The 11,953-nt window shown below is 43.9% G+C and overlaps 1 protein-coding gene across 2 annotated transcripts in view; it reads right to left on the bottom strand.

Moving 5' to 3' along the window:
• The window catches only part of cog5 (component of oligomeric golgi complex 5), a 182,464-nt gene that overhangs the window by 75,447 nt on the left and 95,064 nt on the right, over positions 1-11,953 (bottom strand). For both annotated transcript variants that reach the window (XM_050036060.1, XM_050036061.1), the window contains 3 exons: positions 10,951-11,110; positions 2,932-3,044; positions 2,763-2,840 (listed from right to left, as the gene is read on the bottom strand). In XM_050036060.1, coding sequence (XP_049892017.1) covers positions 2,763-2,840; positions 2,932-3,044; positions 10,951-11,110 — 351 coding nt within the window. The remainder of the gene's footprint in view (positions 1-2,762; positions 2,841-2,931; positions 3,045-10,950; positions 11,111-11,953) is intronic.

The following is an 11,953-nucleotide window of genomic DNA, read 5'->3' as shown; positions in this document are numbered from 1 at the left end:
TTTACTTGTGTTATCTTTGACTAATGTTTAAATTTGTTTGATGATCTGAAACATTTAAGTGTGGAAAACATGCAAAAAAGTAAGAAATCAGGAAGGGGGCAAACACTTGTTCACACCACTGTATATAATACAATATTTCCATGTCAGAGGTCATGAAGCTCACTTTCTTTGGAACTCCACATCTGTCACCCCAGATTTTTCAAACTTGAGTCTTCAGACCCAACCGACGCTGACTCAAGTGACATCACTTGAGGACATTTTTCAGACTTTACGCAGCACCCTCTGGAGACACTCATTGGGCTTTTCCATACACACGCACTGGCTTGGCTTTACCCAGTTTGACTCAGCAGAGATTTGTGTCTCAATATAAAAGGGCTACCTTCTTGAAGGTGTGTTTTTAACTGATGATGCACTTATGCTTGTTGACCAACAAAATGTTTTTCTGTCCTACTCACCACTGTTATTGTGGTCAACAACTTTCTTGTCAAACTTTTAAATTTTCTCTCTATACTTCATGAACATGAACACCCTATGCCCATTTCCTCAAGCTTGCTAACAATGTCTCGAAAAGCACAGGTGTAGTGCTGCTGGAGCGCACCTCAACAACGCTCCGCAGTGGCTTCTTACTGCCTCATATATATGTAATAAAACTCCTCAACAGTAGTAGCACTCCTTAGTAGTGCCCTTTTCGGCAAGTATCACAGCTTCTAAACACTTTTTGTATCCAGCTAAGAGTCTTGTTAGGGGGACTTTCACCCATTCTTCCTGCAAAAGGCTTCTACCTCTATGAGTTTTTGGGCCGTCTTGCACGCACTGCTCTTTTGAGGTCTATCCACAGATTTTTTAATGATGTTTAGGTCGGGGGACTGTGAGGGCCATGGCAAAACCTTCAGCTTGTGCCTTTTGAGGTAGTCCATTGTGATTTTCGAGGTGTTTTCAGAGTCATTGTCCTGTTGAAGAAGCCACCCTCTCTTCATCTTCAGCTTTTTTTTACAGATGGTGTGATGTTTGATTTGAGTGAATCCATTCTTTCTGCTACCTGTGAAATGTTCCCTATGCCACTTACTTCAGGCCCAAAGCATGATCGCTCTACTCCCGTGTTTAACAGTTGGACAGTTGTTCTTTTCATGAAATTCTGCACCCTTTTTTCTCCAAACATAATTTTGCTCACTGCATCCAAAAAGTTCTAAACTAAGCACAAAAAGTAAGGAAATTTGTGTTTGGTAGATTAATACATTTGTAAGGAACACGCATTTTTGGGATGAGCAGGAGAGCTGAGTATGTGGGTTGCGCCCATGAAAAATTTGCCAAATCTTCTCTGCCAACGCCAAACTGCTTTGTCAGCACCTGTGAGTATGGGCCCTGATCTGGAAAAGGCCCGTGTGATAGGGCAACTTCAAGCTGGTGTTCTGCAAAACCAAGTTGCTGCATTATTTGGAGTGAGCCCTAACCATCTGCAAACTGAAGGCCAAGTTCCATATAATGGGGGATGTCAGAGACAGGCCACAAAGTGGGCATCCCAAGAAGACGTCACCCCAAGAAGACAGGTTTCCTCATCCTGTCAGCACTAAGGAACCATAGGCAGTTGTCTATCCATTTTGCGCTGGTGTCGGCAACACGTGCACTGGAAGCTATCATGTGGAGGAATGTTATATTCAGCGATGAGTAGAGATTCTGGCTACGGCAGTTGGATCATAGGGTCAAAGTGTGGAGAAGACGCGGAGAACGATTTGCTGATTGCTGTACCTATAGAGTAACATCTTTTGGTGGAGGCAGTGTGATGGTGTGGGCGGTTCCTTTGCAAACTTTGCAAGCTTTTCTTCTAATGACTCTTCCATGAAGGTCATATTTGTACAGGTGTACCTTTACAGTAGAACAGTGCACCACCACTCCAGAGTCTGATAAATCTTCCTGCAGATTTTATGCAATCAAACAAGGGTTTGATTTGACTTCATAGCAGTCCTATTAGCAGCTCAGCTATTAGCAAGTTTTCTTAGTCTTCCCAACATCAACTTGACCTCCACAGTTCCTGTTAACTGCCATTTCTTAATTAAATTACAAACTGAGGAAACAGTTACCTGAAAACACTTTGCTATCTTCTTATATTATTTCAGAGCGGTAGGCAGCTGTGTAGAGGAGCCCATGGGTGCTGATTGTTGGGGTTTCAGGGGTCAGAGTATTTATAAAGCTTTGAAATTTGCATCATCTGTCCTTTCCTAATGATGATTGTGAACAAGTCATAGTCCTAACAAGCTAATTAAGGTCTGAGACCCTAGTAAAAGTCATCTGAGAGCTCAAATGTGTTTGAGTGTCAAAAATTTTGCATGGTGCTCCTTGCCTTTTTTTCACTCTAAAATTGTACAAAACAAAAATAATACACTGATCTTGCTTAAAACGTTGAAAAGCATGCCTTTCGGAGATTAGTTCATCTTCTACTCACTTATCTGTTTACAGTAAACAAAATTGTGACCAGGGGTGCCCAAACTTTTGCATGCCACTATACACATGGAAAACCTGCTTTCAGGGAGGATTATTCCTGTTTAGGGAGTGCTGGTCTTGTCATGTAATTAAGCTGTCCTCTATAATCTGCTGAGTAATGTGTACTTGATAAGGACTTAGGTGACATCATGCATGAATGTGTGTGGACATTGAATATTCATTCATACTAAAACTTTTATTTCCTCTTCTTTAATTACTGCATGGCCAGACTGGAGTAATAATTATTACAGTTCACCCAAACCAGAGCAGTGGTACCTGCCTACCTTGATGATGTCATCAATGAAGCAAACATGAGTTACTGGGTCTCGCTTCTTCATCAGAACCTTCTGCAGATGTTGCACCTGTAGACATATGTAGACACTGCATCAGTCCAGCTGACTGCTTGGGTCTCTGCTTGGATGAGTCACTGAGTGGTCTCAGGATGCTGTTTACCTGTCTGCACGCAGCACATATCTGGTCCATCAGTTTCTCCAGGCTGGTCCAAAGAGCAGCACGGAAAGCTGCTGTGTTGCCAGGTGTCGGCAGCACTGCTCTGCCTGGAGCACCTAAGGGGACAAATTTACTATGTGTCGGGTTTGATTTGTGTGAAACCACCATCAGCCAAACAACTGACACACCAATTATTATGAGAAGACACGCTACTTTTCTGACTCCAAATATCATGACTAGAGCAATTCAAGCACTAATATTAACGCATCTCGACTATTGCCCAGCAGTTTGGTCAAATGCCACTGGAGACATGTTAAACAAACTACAACGTAAGCAAAACAGAGCTGCCCGCACAGTACTCAAGTGCAACTATAGAACAAATATCATTTCAGTGGATAAGAATCTAAACTGGCTATTGGTCAAAGACAGATTGTCATACTCACTGATCATTTTCATTAGAAATATATCTGTTTTAAAATCATCACCTTTTATTTTGTTCAAGAACCTTTCCTTCAGTGCAGAAAATCATAAATACATCACCAGGCATGCAACTGTGGGTAACTTTACAATGCCTAAAGCAAGATCAAACGCCATCAAAAACACTGTTCTTTACAGAGGTATGAAAGAATGGAATTCATTGCCTAAACATATCAAACTCACCACTAACATAAATAAAAAAAAATATTAATAAAACAGCATCTATCAAAGTAGGGAATAATTTTATATGTATGATATATGATATATATGGTATAGTAATGTAATGTCTATATATGTATGTATATGTATGATATGTATGTATATATATAGTATGTATGGTTGTAATGTGTGTGTGTGTGTGTGTGTGTGTGTGTGTGTATATATATATATATATATATGTATATATAGTATACAGTATGGTATATTATATATAATATAATGTATAAAGTATAATGTGTATAATATAATGTTTCATAATAATGTTTTGTATGTATGTGTATATTAAGATATGATGTGAAGTGTGAAGCTCACATTGTTTTTTTTTTTTTGTTTTTTAATGCTTTTACAATGTTTTTCTTATGTTTTTCTTTGTATGTATAATTTTTGTTGGACCCCAGGAAGAATAGCTGCAATTTTGCTGCAGCTAATGGGGATCTTAATAAACTAACTAACTAACTAACCAAAGCATTTATCATTCTTCATGCTAATGCAGGAGCCAATAAAAAGAGCTTTTCTGACATGCTTATCTAAAGATGTTCTTAAGACCACAATAAATTTATCCGATTGCTAATTTCATATTTAATAAATATGTATAAGTCTGACATATTTTTCCTTTTGTCATCTCATGAAAATACCAAAATCAACAATGTGTTAATCTATCTCTTAAAGGGGAACGCCTCCTAAGAAAAGAAGTCTCATATGGTATTTCCATGGCCTGGGAAAGTTCAATCAATAGCTATGGACATGAACTATTTTTGGACTGTCATCGGAATTATACAGTATGTATGTATTTTAAAAATGGGCGTAGTTCCTCTAATTTATTTTGACAACCCTACCTCCTTTGTGGTTCTCAGCCTACAGATCAGGCTATTGGTTCCTGTTAAAGATGTTAATCTTTCAATACACCTCACAAATTCATTTTATTTCTGAAAAGGCTCAGTAGTTTCCTAAAACAGCTGCCCACATTATTACCATCTGAAAACACACCTTTTTAAGCTGGCATATTCGGTCTGATTTAATGGGAACACACATTTCAAGACTTGCATTGTTGATGATTTTATGATGATGATCTTATACCCAATTTTTATAGATGTAATCTTTGTGTAGTTCCATTAATCGATCGATTGGACGGACGGACGGACGGACAATCTTAACAGAGTGTCAGAGTGGTGCCAGTTAGGGCTGCTCGATTATATAAAAAAATCATAATCACGATTATGTTGGTCAAAATTGAAATCACGATTATGCAAACGATTATGCGGCGCACATGATGATTTATATTGTTTACATGACGGCATGTAATTTCTGTCTCTACATGGTCACGTTTACAATTCTCCTCTGCTCTCTGTATTGTGCACAGCGGAGTCCGGCCCCAATGCGCACACACACAGACACGTGGGTGCGCGCACACACACACACACACACACACCAACCTCTCTCACTCTCCCTCTGCCATTTTCCGCAGGCTGTTTTTGAAATCTTCCACGATCACCTGCCCCTCGCATTGTTCGTAGTTCACCTACTTGACTGGCTCGCGGAGTGAACAGAGGAGAGGAGGGGAGGGGCTGGTATTGGGCATGCACGGCTTCCATAGAAGACAAAATAACATCTCCAGGCGTCAATGACCAAAAAACGTTTACCCTCGATTTCATTAATTTTGAAATCGTTTGACCTCAAAATTGTAATCGCGATCACCAGACGATTAATTGCACAGCCTGAATGGCACAGGAAGAGTGGCAAGGAGAAGGCTTGCAAACTCAGTGCCTCCATTTCAAATCCATTTGGATGCACTAAGAAGCTGCAAGGGCAGAAGCACAGTGGGCACCTCTCTTGTCCTGAGGAGGAGGTCAACCGCTCCTTTAAGGCTAGTTCACATTACACGATTTTCACCCTGATTTTGCATCGCGGAGACTATCATAATCTTTCGAGTGTTCATACCTGGCGACGTGTGTTTCTGTCATCGGGATTCTCGCCAACCGCGTTACGACCTGTGTGTGCACACCACAAGATTTCTCCAAAGAGCCCTCGCCGACAGAGCCCCAGATAATCAATCAATTTTATTTATAAAGCCCAATATCACAAATCACAATTTGCCTCACAGGGCTTTACAGCATACGACATCCCTCTGTCCTTAGGACCCTCACAGCGGATAAGGAAAAACTCCCCAAAAAACCCCTTTAATGGGGGAAAAAAAACGGTAGAAACCTCAGGAAGAGTAACTGAGGAGGGATCCCTCTTCCAGGACAGATAATGTGGTGACGTCACCAAATTACGTTTTTTAACTTGGAGATGACACATCGTAAAGGCATGGATATTCTTCCAAGTGTTGAATCAGATCTGCCTCCAGGGCCTGGGTCCAAACACAACACACTCCCCGTGATACTGTGGATGCCGCCATTGTTGTTGTTGCTTGCCAGCTTGACTCAGTGTTGCCAGATCTTGGGAGAGAAACAAGCAACCAGGGCTAACAAGCCCTAAAAGAAGCGACGGATACATATAGAGAAAGGCGACAAACCCAAATAAGCAACTCCTCTTTAGAAACAAGCCCAAAAAAAATGCAACCCGACTACCAATATTTGTAAGTGACTTTACAAAAAAACAAGCCCAAAGTCGCAGCTAATAAGCCGACCTGGCAACCTCACATTTCTTCCATCCTCCTGCATGCTGACATGGGACGTATCCCACCTCTCATTGGCTGATGCTCTTTGTCAGTCGTGTCACACTTCTCCAGTTTTCTAGCATGCCAGATATCCAGTCCCCGTCGCAGACGAGGGGGCGACTTGCTCGTAGGCTTGTTCACACATGAGGATTCTTTGTGGCTGACTATCTGCCGACTCACCTCCAACCCAAGGTGGCTCTCAAGATCCTCTGCAATGTCAAAATCACGGTAAAAATAGTGTAATGTGAACTAGGCTTTATTAACACCTACAGCAACAGCATGAGGGAGCTAGACCTTGGCCACTGCAAAGCCCTGATCCCCCACCCGAACCCAGCACCCTGTTTAACATCACAGAACCCACACTTAAAGAGGTGGAGGAGGTCATCAAGTTGGCCAGAGCTTCTTCAGCCTCAGGTCCAAGTGGAGTACCGTACAAGGTCTTCAAACAGTGCCCAAGGCTCCTGAAGCGTCTTTGGAAGATCCCCAGGGTGATCTGGAGGAAGGGGAAGGTGCCACATCAGTGGAGGTACGCGGAGGGTGTCTGGATCCCGAAAGAGAATAATGCATGCAGGATATCACTCCTCAGTGTGGAATGCAAGGTCTTCTTCAAGATCGTTGCTAATCGCCTCATTGGGTATCTTCCTGAGGAACAACTTCCTAGACACCTCAGTGTGGAAAGTCCCCAGCATACCAGGCAGCGGGGAACACAAAGGTGTGGTAACCCAACTCATCAGAGAGGCACGAAAGAACAAGGGTGACCTGGCAGTGCTGTGGCTGGACCTCGCTAATGCCTATGGTTTGATCCCACACAGGCTAATGGGATTGGCCTTGACAAGGTACCATTTCCAGGAGAAGATCTGAAATCTCACCCTTCAGTATTATAACAACCTTAGTCTGAGGGTACACTCTGGGTCATTAACATCGGCATGGGATCATATTGAAAAGGGCATCATTACTGGCTGTTCAATTTGTGTCCCTGTTTGCACTAGCCATGACGATGCTTGTTAAGTCTGCGGAAGTGGAGTGTAGAGGCCCCTTGTGGAATTTGGTACCTGACAACCCCAAATTAGAGCTTATATGGATGACTTGACGGTTACCACAACAACAGTGCCTGGGTGAAGGTGACTCAAGACATGGGCAAGAATGAGCTTCAAGCCAGCAAAATCCAGGTCTCCGGTCCTCAGGAAAGGCAAGGTTACAGACCAGTTCTGTTTCTTTCTGGAAGACATCAAAATTCCATCTGTGACTGTGAAGCCAATCAAGGCCTTGGGTAAGCTCTTCACCAGCGACATGAAGCAGCTCTTGGCTTTCCACTGTGGATAGATCAGATCAGGACTTCCCGGTAAGTTCGAGGCCTGGATAGCAAAATGTGAGGTTTCTACCGGTTTTTTTTCCCCGTTAAAGGTTTTTTTTTGGGGAGTTTTTCCTTATCCGCTGCGAGGGTCATAAGGACAGAGGGATGTCATATGCTGTAAAGCCCTGTGAGGCAAATTGTGATTTGTGATATTGGGCTTTATAAATAAAATTGATTGATTGATTGATTGTGATTTGTGATATTGGGCTTTATAAATAAAATTGAAAAAACTGAAAATTGATATATCAACATGGGATCCTGCCTTGACTCCTCTGGCCACTGCTGATCTATGAAGTTCCAAGTATTAGCCTACCATGGAGAGCTTGGAAAGGAAGATAAGCAGCTTCCTGAGCAGGTGGCAGTCTTGCAGCATCGCCCTTAAGGGCATAACACCAAGCTGCAGCTTCCATACAGCAGTGGTGGAGGAGTTCAAGGTCACCAGAGCAAAGGAAATCCTGCTCTACCAAGACACCACTGATACCAAGGTCTCTTCTGTGGGTGTAGAGGTCAGAACAGGAAGAAAGTGGCGTGCTGAGGCGGCAGTCAGCCAAGCTGAGGCAAGGCTGCGGCACAACATCCTGTTGAGCACAGTGACGATGAGGGAGGCCAGGCCTGGGAGCATCCAAACACCCTGTTACAGTAGAGCCAGGGGAAAGGAGAGGCCAAAGCTAATCCAGGAGGAGGTGCGTGCAGAAGTGGAAGTTTGCTTCAGCAGAATGGTGGCCATGGGCAAGCAGGGGGCCTGGGCCAAGTGGGAGCATACTGCTGGCTTAAAAATCACCTGGATCGAACTCTGGAAAATGGAGTCACACCGATTCAAGTTTCTGGTCCAGTCAGTATGTTCTCCTGAGTCCTGCCTGTTCACCTGGGGCCTGGAGGACTCCCCTGCTTGCTAGCTCTGCCAGAGGAGAGAGTCATTGGAGCACATTCTCAGCCGCTGTCCAAAGGCCTTGTGAGAGGGTCCGTACCAGTGGCGCCATGACCAGGTTCTGCGGGCAGTAGCAGACACCATCTGCAGCGGCATCAGCTCCAGCAAGCAGCAACAGTCTTTAGTGTGCCCCATTTCTTTTGTGCATGCCGGGGATAAGCTTCAACCCCAACCGAAGGCCCAGGGCGGGCTGCTATCAACAGAAAGCGATTGGCAGGTCCTGGTCAATCTAGGTAGGGCAACTGAAGTTCCCAGACACCATCACAGCCACCACACTAAGGCTTGATATGGTCTTGATGCCTGAGGCAACCAAGCAAGTGGTGTTGTTCCCTGGGAAGACAAGATGGAAGAGGCTCAAGAGGGAAAGAGAGCCAAATATGCATCTCTGGTGACAGAGTGTGTCGAAGGCAGGGGCAGAAGGCCCGCTGTGAGCCTGTCAAAGTAGGCGGCAAAGGCTTTGCAGGGCGATCTCTACTCCGGGTCCTGGGACTCTTAGAGATCTGCAGACAACAGCAATGAAGAGCCATCAAGAACATCTTGGAAGCCGCTGAAAAAGCTTCCAGGTGGCTTTGGAGTAAGAGGGGTGATGAGTGGCAAAGTGAGCTACCTGGGTGAGGGTGTCAGACGTTAAGACCTGAAACACCCGATGTTCATCACTGACGATGTGTCCAAGTTGCACCGCAAGGTGTATCACATGACTATACAATCATGTCAGTTTTTAATGCAGTGTTGTCTTAAGGGATCAAAGGTCATGGACATTTAATTTTGGTTTTCAGCCTTGCAGAGATTTCTCTGGATTCTTTGAATCTTTTGATAATATTATGGATTATAGATGGTGAAATCCCTATATTTATTGCAATTGTGCATTGAGTACAGTTATTCTTAAACTGTTGGACTACTTGTCCACAAAGTTTTTTGCAAAGTGGTGAACCTTGCCCAGTCCTTGCTTGTGATCATCAGAGCCTTTAAAGGAAGCCCCTTTTATACCAAATCATGATACTATCACTGTTGCCAGTTAACCTAGTTATCTTTGGAATGTGTTTTTGAGCATTCCACAACTTTCTCAGACTTCTGTTGCTCCTGTCCTAACCTTTTTGGAACATGTTGTAGGCATCAAATTCAGAGTGAGTGTGTATTTCACTGTACGAGTGAATCGTCTGCGATGTGCGGCCAAAGCTCACGATTTATGTGCTCACACTGTACGTTCCGATCATCAAGCACGATCAGAGAGCTCACACTGTACGGGTGAAAGCGGCTCGTCGGCCCCTGCTGACTGTCCTGCCCGTTGACAGTTGTCAATAAAGATACATTTGAAAGCTCCAATTAGTTCCGGAAGTGCCGATGTTACCAGCGAAGCAGGACAAGCGGTTTGCTTTGATGATTTGCGCTATACTGTGTGCTGAAACGTCCAAAAAGAAGAGGCGTCAGCGCATATGGACTCGCAGATGGCTTGAGAGACGTGGACAGTATGGTTTGTCCATTTTACAACGAGAGTCGGAGGTAAGCCAGCTACAGCCGGGTGCACCCTCTGTGTGTGTGTGTGTGTGTGTGTGTGTGTGTGTTGTACCTTGTCTAGCGCGCTAGCTTGTATGTTTGTTGCGCTTGCTTGAAAATGAGAGCAGAAAAAACTTACCAGGCAGCTGAAGAATATTGGCTATCTCCTGCCAGCGTTTCTCTGGTTGATCGCGGTCGTGGTAGGTGGAAGAAGAAACTTCGAACAGGCACTCATACTGTTGCCACAGCTCAACCAACCTGGCCTCCATATTTACAGTCCACCGACGCGTCGCCATGGTGATGTATGTCTTTGCGCAGGCGCAGTGAGGGATAAATGCACAGACGTTGGTGAATCGACTCGTGGCTCTGCTTCAACTGTGCGAATGTCTGTGCCGGCCGACCAAAATTTCTGACATGTCAGAAATTCATCCGACCGTCCGAACGCGTATCTGGAAAAGATGACCCCCCCCCCCGGTACACTGCACAGCAAAAGACGTACGACGAAGCGGAAATCCGGCCCGAGCGTCGGCAGGTCGTGCGTCTCAAAAATCGGTTCAAATCCGGTCAAAAATCGTACAGTGTATGCTGGGCTTTAGCCTAATCTGGGCATCTGTTGCATATTAATTAGAACAATGATATGGTTGTTACTGTACACGAGAGCCATGAAAATAACACATAGCCTCCAGCCAGAACTGACTATTCTCTGTGGCCATGGTATAATAATCTATTTTGGATCAAGCCAACTCATGAACTAGGTCAAATTATAAAATGCCATTATCTTTCATCTGCTATAAATAAGGACAATGTTTCTGGTGTGTGTGTGTGTGTGTGTGTGTGTGTGTGTGTGTGTGTGTGTGTGAGAATAAGAACCACATCATTCTTGTGTCTTACCTCTGGAGTTGGTGGGCTGTGTGAGGCCCTTGATGTCCAGAGCACTATTGATGTTGTCCTGTATGGTAGTCCTGTAACCCCCCACTACAGAAGTAATGGTCTCGCTTAGACTTCCCAAGTTGTAGAAGACCTGCAGGGCTGTGCCGACCTGGGTCGGATTCTAACCGACACAAAGGAGAGAGAGGAGAAAGGAGAAACGAAAGAAAAATGGTCTCTCAATTTAGTTCGTAAACAACAGTAACTCAGAGTGAGATTCTGTATACAATATTAATAGTACAACAAAATAAAATCTACCACAAATGACACATTTAAACAGTTCCTAAATATAAAAAATGCACCCTGGGATCTATATATGTAAATCAACAGGTGATTTCCTCCTCTTTTAGCAAAATCCTAAATGATTGAGTTAACTATCGCACATTCAGCTATATGTAGTTTTTGTTGAGCCATGAGCATCCCGTAGGTTTATATCACCAAAGGATTATCACAAAATCACTGTGCACACAGCAAGAGAGAAGAGGGAGAGACTCTGTGCTGCTGCCAGAGGAGCCGCTGAATGAGTTCTCTCTGAGCGGTAAGCCGCTAAGAGAGTCTGAGATGTCCGGGGCTGTTCATAAAACATTCAGGTCGCCACAGTTTATTCCACATTACTGATGCTGCTCCTCTTTTTGGAACCATCGCAGAGTGGGTAACAGTATGATGTCACTATGTCAACAAGTGAAATATTAGGAGTATCACAATAATAAGTTTTCATAGGAGAGGAGAGGAGAGGAGAGGAGAGGAGAGGAGAGGAGAGGAGAGCAGAGGAGAGGAGAGAAGAGAAGAGTTTTTCTGCGTGGGTCAGTTGAGCTCCCACTCAACAGATGGGCTAGAGGGTCTCTGCTGGAACACACAGCCCAGGCAGCATATCCAACTGCTTACATAATTTAAAAAAAAACACAAGAAACAAATCCATGGGCTGATATATATATATATATATATATATATATATATATATATATAT

Source organism: Epinephelus moara, chromosome 23, assembly GCF_006386435.1.
Source record: "Epinephelus moara isolate mb chromosome 23, YSFRI_EMoa_1.0, whole genome shotgun sequence".
In the NCBI taxonomy this organism is placed as follows: Eukaryota; Metazoa; Chordata; class Actinopteri; order Perciformes; family Serranidae; genus Epinephelus; species Epinephelus moara.
The sequence above is the reverse complement of the archived record's forward strand: the minus strand, read 5'-3'. Positions and strand labels throughout refer to the sequence as shown.